The 17,347-nt window shown below is 46.7% G+C and overlaps 1 protein-coding gene across 1 annotated transcript; it reads right to left on the reverse strand.

The window, feature by feature from the left end:
• Positions 1 to 177: 177 nt before the first annotated feature.
• Positions 178 to 2,873, reverse strand: PTPMT1 (protein tyrosine phosphatase mitochondrial 1). The gene is made up of 4 exons (XM_056850783.1): positions 2,700 to 2,873; positions 1,363 to 1,443; positions 790 to 981; positions 178 to 335 (listed from the first exon to the last, which is right to left on the reverse strand). The coding sequence occupies exons 1-4, from the start codon at positions 2,871 to 2,873 to the stop codon at positions 216 to 218; spliced, it is 567 nt and encodes a 188-aa protein (XP_056706761.1). The 3' UTR covers positions 178 to 215.
• Positions 2,874 to 17,347: the final 14,474 nt, after the last annotated feature.

Raw genomic sequence — 17,347 nt, forward strand, 5'->3', positions numbered from 1 at the left:
GTTCCAATGATGTGGAAAGATAATTGATTGGTAGATAAGACAATCGTATTCTGTTTATAATCAACAGTATATTAGCAATCAGATGAATTCTGAGAAGGATCCTGTGTATACTCTGGAGGCTTTTGCTCTCCTTGCTGTATCCGCGGTGAACTTTTTTGTCCACTTGCCAGCCCATGCTCTGTCTTTGGTAGTCCTTGCCATCCTTCTGCAGGAGTTCAAACAGTTACGCTCCTATGAAAGTCCTCCAGTAACTGTACCTGTTTCTGGCGGATGATGACATGAGGCCGGATCTTAGCAATGGTGTCTATTGCTTCTTGAGGAGTCCACTGGTGCAGCTATAAAATTGGAAAACGTATAAATGGGGAAAAAATTATCTACTGAGATGGAAATTAACATTGCTTAAGTGACCCAGAGGGAAAGCTGCTAATGAGAAAAGGAAGTTGATAGTTTTTCCTCCTCTCATTCATGTGATGAATCCCACTTGTTCCCTGCCAGTTGCGACAGCCTCTCAACTGAGATCCGCCTTGGACTTATCTAGGTATAGTTCTCAGTGGGAACAGCTTCTTTACTTAATAATTTCTCCTTCACTCCTGCAAGGAAGGATTGGGAATGTGTTATCTGTTCTCATTTTCTCTGCCAATAAGTATTAAAATCAAGGGCCATAGCAGGATTCCACCCATCACTGATGATGGGAGCAGAATAGCTTTCCCATGAAGGTTTGTACATCATCCCATTCTTGAAAGCAGCAATTTATGCTGTCCAGACATCACCCACAGAAGCCCTTCTTACCTGAATTAAATATGCTGCAACCATAGTGGCACTACGAAAGCGGCCAGCTTTGCAGTGCACATAAACACTGTTTCCAAGTTCGCGATGCTTCAGTACAAACTGGACACCTTTGTGCAGATTTTCTAATGAGGGGACTCCCATCAGGTCCACAGTGCTAAGGCGCAGGCATTCTACACCCATTGCCTCCCACTCCTGCAGTTAACCCAGAAAACACAGAATCATCTGTAAAGCCTTAGAGGAGAAAGCCATTATTTTATTGGGTAGACAGAAATATGCAACTAAGATTCACTAATTTAGAATAATACAGGAGAGTTGAAAGGATGACTTTAGACAGATTAAAGGGAAAAGGATAACATCACCCGTTCAGGCTGCAGTGATGCACACTAGCCTGGGAATAAACTCAACTGAATGTAGTGAGATTAACATATATGCATGTTTGCTTGGAAGTAAACTATTTTATATTCATTCCTATCTGAACAGGCTGTGTTCTGTACTTACATTTAAATATTCCCTTCAGCTCTAGAAGTAGCTTTCTACCAGGTACCTCCTCTTTTTACAACAGAATGAATTTACCTGGGGAGAGCAGCACAGGAAGCGAGTCTCATATTCTTCATTCATGGTGACCACACCTCGAACATTCTCCTCTTCTACCAACTGCAGGAAGACGAGTCAACTCAACATACCATGTTTGACTATCGAGCCCTACTCCCCCATTTGTTACATTCAGGCTATAAATTCCTTACAGTAGGCTAACAGGAGGAGGGCGGGGAAAAAATTGGGATGGCAGGGAGAGAGACAAGCATTCTCTGATTTTTAATTACAAGGTTTTCTTCCTTTTTACACGGCATGTATTTTTCTTCACAAAAAGAAATGTTACTTATATATTTATGATTAGCATCATTTCCAAAATCACTAGCATTATAGTGTCAAATCAAAGAATATATGGAACACATAAGTATAGTATTTCAGGTTACAACACAAGCTGTACTATCAGCAGCACGGCAGTTAATTTATTCCCACAGTAGTACAGCTACCACACATCATTTTACCGTGGTACATTTTGCACCAAGGACAAGCAGTGTGTAATTTGAATTAGTGCTCAAGAAAGCTTAATCCTGGAATCTGTTTTAGTATCACGACTCAAACTACTCTGCCTAACAATGAAAAATAGGGTACCTCAAGCAGGTGTAGTTACAGAAGAGCCCTGGCCTTGGGTGGAAAAAACACACACAAACTCTTTTCGTTTTATCATGTTTTGACTGGCTAAGTGCCGCAAATAAATTATCTATCACACAAACTCAGATTCATGGTGTGAAATCATGTTGGATTCACTCTCCGCATTCTCTCCTTAGGAAGCAGGCATCAGCAACCCTCTTTCCAGCCACACGGTGACTCTGGGGCTAGGACCTTATTCACAAAATAACTCCAGGAGCGTCAACTTTTTTAGGGCGTGGGTGCGCTGAAGGAACAATCTGCCACACAAGTTAACCAGCGAAGTTTCTCTCCCTACCAGGAGAACTTTTCCCCCATTGAAAGTTTGCGAATCAAGCGGCTGCTTAAAGACACAAGGGAGATGCAGCACCTGAGTATCTACTACCAGCAATTCCATATTCGTGGTTTCCCCCCCATCAGCTGCCATGAAAGGCCATTTACGCAGAGGAGGTTTTGCCTTGCATTTGCCGCTCAATAGACGCACCTTTTCCCCATCCGAATTCTCAAACCTCGACAACAAGCCCCCCTGCAGTTTTTGGAGACTTCGGATGGGGAGACGGTGCATCTATCGAGCGGCAAACGCAGGGCAAAGCCTCCCGTGCACAACTGGCCCCAAACGACCCAGGAACAGCGCCCCGTGGGTTCGGACGGATGGGTCGGCGGGCTTCGGGCGCGTCCTCCTGGAGCCACCCGGTTACCTGGCGGCACCTTCCCCGCAAAGGCAGCGCTCCCAGGAGCACAGCGCGGTCGATGCGGCTGAACCACGGCCGGGCCGAGCCGGGCAGCCGCTCCCGCACCAGCGTGTACAGGAGCGTCGGGTAGAAGAGGAGCCGCGCCGCCCCGGGACCCAGCACCGCGCTCGCCATCACCATCTCGGGGCCGGAGCCGCGCGGCCGTGAGGAGGCGAGGGGGAAGGAGCGGTTGGAGCAGTCCATTCCGGGCCGAAGGAAGGGGGGCGACGCCAAGACCGAAAGGCTTTATTTTGGAGGGCGGCTCGAGGCGGAACCCCCCTGCCCGCGTCGTTTTCCAGCGCCCTGGCCGGGAGGGGGGCTGAGAGGGGCGGCGGGCGCGCTCATTCGGAAGCAAAGGATGGGGGGGGCTCTCCCCGACGCGAGCGCCCGCCCGCCTCCGTCGGCGCGCCTCTCTCTCTCCCTCTCCCGCCCTACGATGGTCTCTCCCGGAAGCGCAGCCATCTTGCGAAACCGGCCTGAGGCGGAGGGAGCCGAGCGGGGCGCGGGCGGATTCCCCGGGGCAGGCGAGGGCGGTGGCCGCCAGGAGGAGCCCGGGCAGGGCAGGGCAGGGCGGGAAGAGCGCGCAGCCGACGGTAAGTGCAGCCCGGCCACCTCGCCGGCGGCGCTCGCTAACGGAGCTTTCCGCCTGCGTCGGGAGGCGGGCTCCCGTGGCTGGGCCTCGCTAGGATCTGGACGGCTTTCCGTTCCCTTTGGCTGGTGGCTACGGAGAGTGGGGGGGGAGGGGAGGGATGGCGCCCGGCCGCGCCCCACGCGCCAGTGGCGAGGTGTGGAGCGGCCTGAGGCGAAAGGGGGGAGGGTCTGCTGCCCAATCGGGGACTCTCCCGGAGCGGGGGGGAGAGAAGAAGAGGAGCGTGGAGTGTGCAGCGAGCGCTGAGGAAGCCCGCACGTCGGTCAGGCTCTTTTCCCTCTTTCCCCCCCCCCCGTCTGGCTCCTCTGTTGGGCTGCTGGGAAGAGGAGGAGGAGGCGGCGGGTTGCTTGCTCGGGGCGGGCGGCATTGGCAACCCGGTCCGGGGCAGCGCAGGCGAGCCTTGTCGCCGTCCCAGGGCGAGGGGGGCGGGGCTGCTCCAGGCCGCTGAGCAGGTTGACGGGCGGGCGCCGAGTCTCCTCCGTTAGAGGGGCTGGGCGAAAACGCACGGGAGGCTTCGCCTTGGGTTTGCCCCTCTCTAGGTGCGCATTCCCCCCATCTGGATTCTCAGAACTCTGCACGGGGGCTTATTGTTGAGTTTTGAGGATTTGGCTGGGGGAAAGGTGCATTTCAGGGAGCAGCAAATCCAAGGCAAAACCTCCCTTGCGTTTTCGCCCTTCGTCCAAGCCGGACTCCGGGATCAGCCCCTATGCCCCGCCCCGAAATTAACTCTGGCCCGTGGCCTTGTAAAATAGCCCGGGTTGGGGTGGGGGGGACGCGAGATGTTATTCCTAGCCCTGTAATGGACCCGAAGCGGGAGAAAGAGGAGGAGGGTCGGAATCCCCCGAGGGCTAGCCACGTGATGCCATAAAAAGGACGCTCCCCTGGCTCTTATGAAACGCCTGTTCGGTTTATAATGGGAGCGCCTCGCTCTTCTCCGGCGCTTTGCTCTGCCACAGTGCGACAAATAGCAGCCTGTTGGGTTCTGAGTAGCGCTCCTTGCAGTGTGGAAGGAAAGTGGCCCGGTGACCTTGGGCCAATCGCACACTCTCAGCCTAATCTACCTCACAAGGTTGTTGTGTTAATAAAATGGCGGAGAGGAGAGTGATGTCAGGCACTTTGAGGCCCCACTGGGGAAGAAAGGCAGGGTGTAAATGAAAGAAAATATATTAAAGAGTTAAAAAAAAAGGCAGGGAGGGGAAAAAAGCAACACATTGCAATGTAGCGTATTGAAATACACTGAAAAAGAGAATGATGTCATGCCAAAGTGCAGAATACAAAGTGGGTATTTTGAGATAGTATAAGGCTAAAATACATTGCCCATTTTTGTTGTTTGTGATCAGGTAATTGCAGTACAGTTTGTTTCAGTAAATGCTTAGGCTCGTTCTTTGGATGTTGATATCTAAGAAAATGTTTCATATAATTGCTGTTTCCTTGTAAGCATATTCTTCTGCTAGCCTAGGAACACACTAGAACAGTACATATTGCTACTAACCAACCATTTTTTTTCATATGTAGTCTGAGATACACTTCTCTTTCAGTGTGTCAAGGCTTTGGCCTGCTTTCAAATGCTTCTAGAACTATTCTCGCATCATTATGAGCAGTTCCTAATGTTCTGGTTTTGTCATGCTCTGAGCATGATCAGGGAAACAGAATGTTGTAAATGTGCTGCTGCCAAGGTGGGTGGGGAGAGACAGCTATCTATTCTTTGCCTCCAAGTCACTTCCCTTTCATCTTATCTGGGCATGGTAGCGCCTGCATGTTCTGACTCTTCTTGGGTCAGAAAAGTGTTGAAGATGCCAGTTGATGCATATAATGTTTTTTTTCTCTCTCAAGAGTCATATTTTTCAAAGCAAGGGGGAGAGTTGTGGCAGTATATGATACGGTAACAACATGGAGGAGGAAGAAATGAAAGGGTTGGAATAGGGCTAAAAAGGAGTGAGGTGTTAACGCCTCATCTCTGAGTGCTTGAAAATGCACTGAATATTTAGCCAATGTAGACTTTCTCCTATTAGGGCAAGAAATGCTACTTGAAATGATCAGACAGAGCATATTTACTGTTTGTTTGTTTGTTTATTTGCTTCATTTATACCCCAGCTTTCTCTTCAGTGGGGACCCACAGTGGCTGACATTGTTCTCCTATTCTCCATGTTCTCCTATTCTCCATCTTATCCTCACAACAGCCCTGTGATGTAGGTTGGATGTAGGTTAGGCTGAGAGTGTCGTGTGGGAGTCAGCTAAGGTCACCCACTAGGCTTCCTTGGTGGCTCAAGATGTGAATTTGGGATTCCCAGATCCTATTCTGACTTTTTAACTTCTGCACCAGAATGGCTCTTGGAGTGGAGGTTCAGAGTGGTTTGCAGTGTTCTGTGATTTTTTAATGTAATTTTATATTACAGTTTTAAATCACGTTGCTGAAGCAGCAATGTATAAGTGTCTATTTTAATGCTGTCCTCTTAACACTCTTTGAATCATTATCCCTGTATTATCCCATTGGCCTCATAGTTAAACAGATAGTTGAATTTGGGTGCCCTGTATCCAAATCCAAAATTCCAGCACTGTATCACACTGGGACTGAGCTGGCTATGTAGAATACGTACATAGGAGAAAAGGAAAGTAAACCCAAAAAGTAGTGATAAAAATTCAATTTTAGAATCAGAAATGGTTTTTTGCAAATCTGTGACACATTGTTTTAAGATCAAATACATGTAGTTGTTCTAATACAGCAGATTATCTCATTGTAATTATATGTTTTAATGGTTAATATGTTGCCAGTATGTTGTAATGGTTAGTGTCCAACTAGGATTTGGGAAACTCAAGTTCAACTCTTAACTCAGCCAAGGAAGGTTATTGAGTGACCTTGGTCCAACAGTCTCAGCCTAACTTATCTTACAGGGTTGTTGTGAGGATAAAATTGAAGCTACCGTATATACCCATGTATAAGCTGACCCGCGTATAAGCCGAGGTGCCTAATTTCTCCCCAAAAATGGGGAAAAATTAGGCACCCGCGTATAAGCCGAGGGTCGGCTTATAACCCCCTCCCCCCCCCCCCCCCGCAGGCTTACCTGACAGGGCTCTCCAGCGGCGAGGGTCTGGCGGCGGCGCGGCCCAGGGGGCCTGGGCAGCCTTCCTGCGGCTGCAGGAGGCTGCCCCAGGCCGCTCCCGGCGGGAGGAAGCAGCGGCGAGGCCCAGGGGGACCCGGAGCAGCCTTCCTGCGGCTGCAGGAGGCTGCCCCAGGCCCCTCCCGCCCGGGAAAAATGGCGGCGGGGGGTGGAAAGGGCCGGGGCAGCCATCCTGTGGCTGCAGGAGGCTGCCCAAGGCCCCTCCCGCCCGGGAAAAATGGCGGCGGGGGCGGGGGGGCCTTGGGCAGCCTCCTGCAGCCGCAGGATGGCTGCCCAAGGCCCCTCCCGCCCGGGAAAAATGGCGGCGGGGGCGGGGGGGCCTTGGGCAGCCTCCTGCCGCTGCAGGAGGCTGCCCAAGGCCCCTCCCGCCCGAAAAAAATGGTGGCGGGGGCGGGGGGGCCTTGGGCAGCCTCCTGCCGCTGCAGGAGGCTGCCCAAGGCCCCTCCCGCCCGAAAAAAATGGTGGCAGGGGCGGGGGGGCCTTGGGCAGCCTCCTGCAGCCGCAGGATGGCTGCCCCAGGCCCCTCCCGCCCGGGAAAAATGGCGGCGGGGGGTGGGAAGGGCCGGGGCAGCCATCCTGCGGCGGCAGGAGGCTGCCCAAGACCCCTCCCACCCGGGAAAAATGGCGGCGGGGGCGGGGGGGCCTTGGGCCGCCATCCTGCGGCTGCAGGAGGCTGCCCAAGGCCCCTCCCGCCCTCCTGCGGCTGCAGGAGGCTGCCCAAGGCCCCTCCCGCCTGGGAAAAATGGCGGCGGTAAATTTCCCCCCTCCCTCCTCCCTCCCTCCCCCCGTATTGACCCGCATATAAGCCGAGGCCGGCTTTTTCAGCCCATTTTTGGGGCTGAAAAACTCGGCTTATACGCGAGTATATACGGTAGGAGAATGATGTTAAGTACCACTGAATCCACATTGGGGAGAAAGGCAGGGTATAAATGAAATAAATAGAGGTGTGTGTGTGTGTGTGTGTGTGTGTGTGTAAACTGCCATCAAGTCGCAGCCGACTTATGGCGACCCTTTTGGGGTTTTCATGGCAAGAGACTAACAGAGGTGGTTTGCCAGTGCCTTCCTCTGCACAGCAACCCTGGTATTCCTTGGTGGTCTCCCATCCAAATACTAACCAGGGCTGACCCTGCTTAGCTTCTGAGATCTGACGAGATCAGGCTAGCCTGGGCCATCCAGGTCAGGGCAAATATAGGTGTACTTACGAAGAAATAATCTGATCGAACACCATTTTGGCAGGGTTGGAAGAGAAATGTGAAATCTTTTTTCCTTGGATTCATCAGTCTCCAAGAATCATGTACACCCAACTCCACATAGAAGAGACTATTGCTGCTCTGACGTTATAAAAATTTCTATGTGAGAAGAGCTGTGGCCAGTTAGGGGGTCCATAATTTCCTCAAGGTTACCACCAGTCCTAAGTAGCGTGATAAGGTATGGGAAAAGTACAATTGTTTCTATGTTTGTGTCTGTGTAAGTTATAATAAAATCAGTTGAACTATTTTGGTTAGTGCTGAGAATGCATGTGGCTTGAACATATGCTTACAACTTGCTAGACGACTGCCAAGTAAGAATTATTTGACATATAGCAGAGTTCTTTGATATAGCAGGAACTCCTGAGTCTTTGTAATCCAGTTCAGTTGACATTATTAGTACTTACAAGTATGTGTTTAGACTTGCAACCTTAGAAGAAGAAACCAATCATCCTGTAAAAAGACATTCAATATTTTATTTTTTATTTTATTAGAGTTATACCCTGACCTTTCCCAGCCGAACCCAAGCTCAGGGTGGCTTACAGTGCTTCAATACAATGATATAAAATCTTATGCAGAATATATTTATAAAAGCATGAAATCTACTTTTCTATTCATTATTAAAATCCTAGGAAAAAACTTGACTAATTAAATTTCTCCCCGGATGTGGATTAGAAACCAGTATTATACAATATTACCGTAAAGGGGAACCAACAGACCCCAATAAGCGGTGATACTGGTGGGAATAAAATAATAAAATGAAGACCAAAGGGAAATAGGTAAGGGGAGTTTGAGGCAAGATCCAACAAGATCAGCAGGGGTGGGGGGAAGGGAGACGGGAAAGGAAGGCCAGTGGTTGTATATGCCATCAGTGCCCTCAACCATAGGCCTGATGGAGCATCTCCTCTTACAAGTCCTGTGGAACTGAGCCAGGTCTCACTAGACAGAGAGTTCCACCAGGCAGGGGCCAGCACCGAATAGGCCCTGGCCCTGATCGAGGACAGCTGGATCTCTCTTGGGCCAGGGATCACCAGAAGATTATTTCCAACTGAGCATAAAGCTCTGGGGGGGGGGTGTTAACGGGAGAGATGGTCCTGTAGATACGAAGGTCCGAGACTGTTTAGAGCTTCCAGCATCTGGAACTCAATCTAGAGCTAGTGCTTTCCATGGGGTCCCAGTAAGGATCCACACTGCTACATTGTAGACCAATTGTAATTTCCAGAGCAACCTCAAGAACAGCCCTGCGTAGAGCGAGTTACAGTAATCCAGTCTGGAGGTGACAGTTGCATGGATCACTGTGGCTAGGGCAGAGCGTGACAGATAGAGGATCAACTGCTGTGCTCGGTAAAGATGAAAAAATGCCATCCTGGCTGTAGTTGTGACCTGGATCTCCAGTGACAGGGAGTCATCCAAATGTAGCATCCAACAGACTATATAATTGAGTAGTTAGTATGAGGAGCATAAACAGAAACAGACATGCCAGTTTAGTTGCTTTTCAGATCTTTCTCTGGAAGAGGTCTTGTCTCATTACTTCTCTTAATCATTATCCCACATTGTGAAATCCTGAATTTGAGTGTTGCTTTAGGCCAGGGTTGGATAACAGTTTTGGTCTACAGCTCAGTATGGGCATTTTAAACATCAGCATCAATGGAGGGTGAATGTCCTGTATAAGTTTCTTTCTTACTCTTAATGTAAGGGGCCATATTGAAAGGAGAGCGGTTATAGTTGGTTCACAACTCTAAAGTTCCAACCCACTGTCCCTGGTTCATCTTTCCACAACTAGGAAACAGCTAAGGTAATAACAGCTTTGCATTTCCAGAGGTTTGAAGGACCTCTCCATTTTTGCTGTTCACGTTTTCCATTCAGATAGTGCTGCGAATACTGATGTTAGTGCCACCCCAGTGGAGGAATATGACTAATTTAATTACCAGCTTTCTGGCTGGGAGGATTATCAAAGAATGCTACCGTGCATTTCAGTAAACAAGCTGTTGCCTTTTAAGAATTTAGAGCAGTGGTTCTCAAACTTTGAATCAGGACCAAAAGGTGGATTGTGATTCTCTTGCTTATGGGTTGCAAGGCAAGGAGTGATGAAGAAAAACAGAGTAAGCTGGGACAGGAGGCTCTAGAAAGCTTGGTGACATATTTGGGTTTGATGCTGCGTAGTATGTAAAATGACCATGTAATAAAACCATGTAATTTATGTAAAAACTATAGTTCAGCGCTATCAATATATCTGATTCTCAGTGTGGCCCCATCTGTGGATACTTAAATCCAAAGTTTGGCACCATGGATAGACAAGACATATCTTTCAAAAACTTTAGAAAAGCCCCAAGCGGCAGAAAAAAATTATTTTAAAACATTTATTAGCCACCATTCTACTTTGCAGACTTTAATATAAATAAACAAACAATTATAAAAAGACATAACTGACTACAGTTTAAAATCTGAAAACTGTTTTTTTTTAAAATGCATGGGCTGGGGTTAACACCCTCCAAAATGCTAGAAACAGCACCTGTAGCTTTAAGAAACAAATGCTTCCAGTGGCCGGTACTAGGCAACCACGACAGTGTTGTCAGGCTTCAATCCTTTCTTTCTGTAAGTAAAAGGCAGGGGAAACAGGCAGGGACCTTTCCCAGGACTATTTGACCTTTAAGGGGAGGACTTGTTGGGGCCAGGCCTGGCAGCAATCACCAAGCAACTTGCTACCATATTAATTGCATCACTCACCAAGGCCCAGCTGCTTGCTACAGTTCAACAGCAGCCACCTCACAAAAGCCAGTGTGGTATAGTGGTTAGAGTTTCAGATTAGTATCTGGGAGACCCAAGTTCCTCAAACTCCCACTGTACCAAAAAAACTCGATGTGACTTTGGGCCAGTCACACACTTTCAGTCTAACTTATGTCACAGGGAAGCAGGGAAAGCTGAGGATATGGGGGCTGCCAGGAACAGGGAAAGAAGAAACAGTATGAGGAGGGTGATGCAGGGGAAACTAATGTGCCCCTGCAAGTCCTTGCTGGTTTCCCACCATGCAGTTGTGTATGTTCTGGCTGGCACCATACAACTGGGTCCAGCTCATCCAACATTGCACAACATTGCCTGGCCCAGTAACTGCCACTGTTCAACATAGCCAGAGTTTTGCAGGGGAGATACTAGCGGGGGAATGGAAGAAGGAAAAGCTGAAAATGGGGTGGGGGGGCAGATAAATATAGTTTGGCTGTTGGGTGGGAAGGAGAGAAGGAAGCAGGAAAAGGGAGAAGCTGTGAGGGTTTTCAAGAGAGGAAAAGGAGAAATAATGGGGAAGGGAAAATGAAATGTCCCCTGCTTGTTCATCTATAATTAATAAAGTTGAAGAATAAAATATAAACTTAATCAGTATTTGTTTGAGCTTCCAGCATGTTATATCGTGTTGGAAGAAAGGAGTATGGAGATACTTTTCAAGCAGGGCCTGAGATGGGAGTAATCTAATCTGTGTCTCTCAGAAGGATGGGTAATAGTTTCACAAAGGGGTCTTTGTCCCGTATAAAATGTGATACTTGAGAGTGCCTAACAACCCTGCAGACATTAAAGCGTTTGGAATCTGGTGTCTTCCATGTGCACTTGTCTTGCACATACTACCTGGAGCCATGATAGGAACATCTGAATTACAACTATTAATTTTTCTTAGACTTCGCTATGTTGCAGGTGCCTGCATTACTTTGTCAAGCAGTGGTTCAGTTAACTGATGTTAACTTTTCTTCAGGCATGTGCCATTCCATTCCCACCTTCTCTCTGTACAGTACTTGTTTAAAATATGGTCTGTTCTGTCATTTGATGAGGTGATCAGAGAACTTGAAAGGCAAGGATAGGCAGGCTCTCTTTCTCTTGCCGAGGCCATCTTCTCCTGGAGCTCATGTTTTGGGCATTTCCTCAAAACATGTTTTTCGGAGATGTTTCTACCTACTTTTCTTCCCCTCTTTATTCCTATCCATCTTCCTACCTTGCTTTCATAGCTGTGCAGTGGCTTTTTTGAATCTGAGCTACCGGTATATAGCATTGATAGTCTCATTCCATAACATCATTGCATTTCCTTTTCAGGGGGAAAGCAGTGCAGTGCTGCAGCAGTGATCTGTTCAGGCTCAGGGGTTGATGCATGATGAATGCCTCCACTCACACGTTACTCCTTTGAAACATTTCATTTTACTGTTGCTGTACTTTTACTCAGTAGTTGTAATTTTATTTTTGAATGAAGTTGTTTGTGTTAATACTGTATCAGTGCTAAAGTGCTCTCTGTCTTCTTGCTGACATGGGCTGAAATCTACTGTTTTGCAGCTTTTCTCAGGTTTTGTGTCTTGTGCCTTTCTTTAAATTTAATTAACTGTCAAATACTACACACACTCAGGACTTCATATTTGCGATTTTTAAACTTTCTGCAGGTATCTGGTGAGAGCCTTGACTGAGAAATGGGTATAAAATTATGTAAGTAGCTTAGTCAAAAGTTGAAGTGTAGATGAATTTAATATTTTTCCTTTCCTTGCATTTATAATTCATAACATTTAAATCTGTCCAGTTTTACATACTGGACATTTTCTTAACTGGATCATATTTCCTGTACTTTGCTACAAATGACTTTGATAAATTTTGAAATGCAACATTACATGCTCTATTTTACTTCAGTTGCTGCATGGGTAGACTAGGGCTAGTTTCTTTGTGCTACCATATATGGGTAAAAGCTGTTGAAGTCTCTGCTGCATCCTCAGAGGGTGGAGCAGACTGTTGGCTGCACTTTTGCTTTGTTTTCTGCGTTTTATTAATTATCAGAGTGGCTGGCCCTGCACTTAATTTTTTTTTTTTTGCACTTTAGTCAAAGCTGTTTCTTTCTGTGTTTCAACCCAGCTATCCTGATCTTTTTAGTTTGTTTATTTATTGGCTTGACTACCCTGTCTACCGTAGCGCTGAAAAGCCTGGAATAGTAATAGATTAGTTAGTAGGTGAGCTAGCCTGGTATAGTGGTTAGAGTGTAGGACTAGGGACACTCAGGTTCACATACCTACCGAGCCACCAAATTTACTGGTTGAACTTGGTCACTCGTTATCACTTGTCCAACTCATCCAAGATAGGGTAAAATGTGGGAGAAAGATCATACACGCATCCGTGAATCCATGGAGGGAAGGGTGATAAAATATAATAAGGATGCTTGTGGATGGGCTAGCTTGGAAGAACAGAATTTTAAACTTTCAAAAATGTAATGGAGCTGTTGTGACCCTGATGATTATCGGGAGGTTATTTGTGACAGGTTGTTGATCCTTTGGTGCCATGCAGCTCGGTGGGTGGCTTTGAGTCAGGGGCTTTGAGTCAGCCTAACTGACCTTAAATGTAGGAGGGGAGACTGATGTATGCTTTCCTGAGCTCCTTGGAGAGGTGAAATAAAAATGGTATTAAATATTTTATTTCTTCATTTATTTGGTTTTTCAGTCGTCACTCACCCAAATGGTCTGGCGGCTCCGTACAACAAAATAGTACAGATAAATTAAAACAGCATAAAAGCAGCTAACAAATATAAAATATTAACATTAAAATATATAGTGTGTACCATCCCACTAATAAAACACCCCAAACTTGTGGAGTCCACTCCAAAGGCCAACCTAAACAATTCAGCCTTGCATCCCCTGTGGAAACTAAACAAGTCTTGCAGAGCACAGGTGTCATCAGAGTGCATTCCACAGTGTAGGGGCAACAACTGAGAAGGCCCTTCTCCTTGTGGCAGCTAACCAAGCCATCCTTGGACCAGGCACCTGCAAGAAGCTCCTAGAGAGGATGACCAAAGGGAATGTGGGGGGTTGTAACGGGAGAGGCAGTCTCATAGGTAAGAGGGTCCCAGACCATTAAGGGCTTTAAAGGTTAACACCACACCTTGAATTGGATCCGGAGACTAATTAGTAGCCAGTGCAGCTGCCACAAAATTGCAGTAATATGAGCTCACCATGATGTTCCTGGCAGCAACCTGGCAGCTGCATTCTGGACCACCTGCAATCTCCAAAGCATTTTCAAAAGGTAGCCCTATGTAGAGCTAATTACAGTAGTCCAGTCTGGAGGTGACTGCTGCATGGATCAATGTGGCAAGGTCTGCCCCAGACAAATAAGAAGCCAGATGGCGGGCCTGGCGGAGACCATGCTACTATCCAACTGGGCACCATTGAGTCTCGGGAGTGACCGTCCAGCTAGCATCTCAGTCTTTCCCAGCCACATGACCTCTGTCTTGGATTGATTTAACTTTAGCCAGCTCCCCCTTAACTGTTGGACTACCACATCCAGGCACTGGGATAGTGCTGAAAACCCGCCAGCTGCTTATCTAGCAGGAGGAAGAGCTGAGTGCCATCAGCATATTGATGGCACCCAATACCAAGCCTCCTGATGATCTCAGCAAGAGGGTGCATGTACGCGCACACACACATGTGTGTGATCAGAGAGGGATCAAACCCTGTGGGACCCCACAATTCAGGCTTTGTTGAGAAGACCTCTCCTGCCTGATAGCAATCCTTTGTGAGTGGTCCTGGAGGAAAGAGGAGAACCAACTAAGGGTGGTATCCCTGACCCCCAGGGAGGCAAGTTGGTTGATCAGGACCAAATGATCAACTGTATCAAAGGCTGTTGATAGTTCCAGTAGGATCAACAGTGCTGGCATACCTTTATCCAGATGTAAACAGAGATAATCAACCAAAGCAACCAGTGCTGTTTCCCCAAACCAAGGCCTGAAGCCCAGTTGAAAAGGGCTGAGAGCAGATGTCTCAACCACAAAGACCTGGAGCTGCTCAGCCACTGTTCACTCAATTACCTTCCCCACGAAAGGTAGATTAGACATTGGGTGGTAATTGGCCATCTTTTTATCTAAGGAGGTTTCTTTAGAAAAGGTCTAACAATCACCTCTTTTAGGGAGCTAAGTGGTCTGACCATGAAATGGGTTCGCAAATGACTGTGCTATTCAGATCAAACCCTGCACAAAACTTCAAATTTAGCATGTGGCCTGCTTCACGCATGGGGGTTGATACCACCTGGAAGAGTCCCAATGTTGCCATGGCAGCCATGAAGTGTGAGGCTGCACCAAATAAGGAAGTCTCTGCATGGACCAACAGCCTAGGAAAATGCAGCATCCACTCAGCCACCACATCTGACAGCCTCAGAAGAGAGTGAGCTGGGTGAACGGTACACCAGTAGGACTACCACTCTATCCCCACATCCCAAGCCAGGCCAGAACATTCAAGGCCAGTGATGTTTGGTGCAAGGATCCTCAAAGGAAAAACAGTCTCGGATGAGGTTTGCCACTCCACCCTCTCCACCCCCCCATCCCTCAGTTCGATGTTGATGAACAATCGAGTATCCCAGGGGAGCAAGGTGCGAGAGGGAAACTACCTCATCCTCACCCTCCCAGGTCTCAGTCAATTACATTTAATAATTTTCTAATTTTGTCTTGGTTTGGGAGCCAGCCATTGTTCGTAACCTCCAATCCCCTTTGTGTTTTTTGGTTTTAGGCACAAGTCAAGGTTTCTCATTTTGTTCTGTGTTTTGGAAAAACCTAAAGTTCAGTGTTAAGTGAGCGATTGATCCATCCTCAAGTTCACTGAGAATATACCCAGAGACTTAGGACAGGATCTTTTCTCATATGCATAACACAATTAAAGGCCCTCCCTCTCAACAGTCTCTGCAATTTGCCAATAATTCATGACAAGGGATCTTTGTGCTGGGTGTAGAGATGTGCAGGGGTAAAAACAGGTTTTTCCCAGTGGAAAAATTGGGACATTTTAGGGGAAACAAAAAAATTCCCATTAAAAATGTGTGGTGTTTTCAGTGATATAAAGTTTAACTTGATATCTAAATATGCTGGTAGTCTCACCTATTGTGACTGTTTCTATCCATGTAATACATTTTTCTTTATTATGAAATTTGTTTGAGTCTACTTTTTCCTTACATGTCAGATGACAAAAATTAAAATATGCCAAGGTAGCACAAAATGCAGCAGTTTGCAACTGTCTCTCGAGGGAAGGGCTGTGGCTCAGTGGTTGAGCATCTGCTTGGCATGCAGAAGGTCCCAGGTTCAATCCCCAGCATCTCCAGTTAAAAGGACTAGGCAAGTAGTGAAATGGAAGACCTCTACCTGAGACCCTGAAGAGCTGCTGCCGGTCTGAGTAGACAATGCTAACTTTGATGGACCAAGGGTCTGGTTCAGTATAAGGCAGCTTCATGAGTATTGGGTATGCTTGCAGTTTTGCTTGTAGAAGATTAAGACACATAATTTTAAATTCCATAAATATTCCTATTAGTACATATGCCAACTAGATTATATAGCATTTTGTCTTGTTAAAGCATCAAAATAAGTTTAAGTTTGATAGGAAACTAAGTATTACATATGTTACAGTTTTCTCCAACATTTCCAGAAATTCTACATCTTTAACTGGGCATCCTTCATAGGGAAAGTTTTTAGAGGAGGCAGGAACAGTTGGCAGTGGTGATCAGATTTGTGGGTTCCTGGAAACAAACAGGCCCCACTAGCTAAGTACAGTTTGAGCATCCCCAATCTGAAAATCTAAAATGCTCCAAAATCTGAAACTTTTTGAGCACTAACATGACACCACAAGTGGAAAATTCCTCATGTGTCAGGTTGCAGTCAAAATGCAGGTGAACAGACAGTTTATTCAGTGTCCCCAAGGGAAAAAAGACCCTCCCAGACCCCTTCAGCTGCAATATCTTTTCCGCAAACACCGATTCCCCCACGCAGGCACGACCACAAAGGGCGGTTGCGCCAACGGCAGGTTCCCAACGATGCCCCACATGGGGCCAGACCTACATGCATTACTCACTGTGTTTTTTGCTTATTCTCTGTAGTGTAAAGATATAGTTGAAAATGTCAAAAAGGCCTGCAGACACCGCTATGGGTAGCAATGATAAGGAAAAGAAAGCATTTGTGTTTATCTACATCACAGAAAGTCAAGCTGTTGAAGAAATTGGAAAGCGGTGAAAGTGTGAAACGTCTTACAGAAGAGTGTGGTATTGGAATGAACACCATATATGACCTGAAGAAACAGAAGGATAAACTGTTGAAAATTATTGCTTATCGGTAGCATATAAATTCAGAGTCAGGAATGATGGTGATGCCAAACGGATTGTCCTGATGGGTGGCTGAGATAGTGACACCTTTGATTTCTGATGGCTCAACGTACAGAAACTTTGTTTCATGCACAAAATTATTAAAAATATTGTATAAAATTGCCTTCAGGCTATGTGTATGGGGGAAAATAAAACATCAGTGAATTTAGTGTTTAGACTGGGGTCCCATCCCCAAGATATCTCATGTATATGCAAATATTCTGAAATCCAAAACTTCTGGTCCCAAGCATTTCGAATAAGGGATACTCAACCCGTATTTTCTTTGGTGAATGTTCTCAGCGAGAAGTCAGAATATTTTGTAATGAGGCATTATTGGCAATATATCTGTTGTTTTAAAGCAGTTTGTAACGAGTAGAGCCTTTGGGATATGGTGACATAAAAGAATAAATAGTTTTGGGGGAAAGGCATGTCTAAAGTGAAAAGAGACAAATAGAATATTCATTGTTTTCTCTAAACATGATT

Source organism: Euleptes europaea, chromosome 6 (genome assembly GCF_029931775.1).
Source record: "Euleptes europaea isolate rEulEur1 chromosome 6, rEulEur1.hap1, whole genome shotgun sequence".
Lineage (NCBI taxonomy): Eukaryota > Metazoa > Chordata > Lepidosauria > Squamata > Sphaerodactylidae > Euleptes > Euleptes europaea.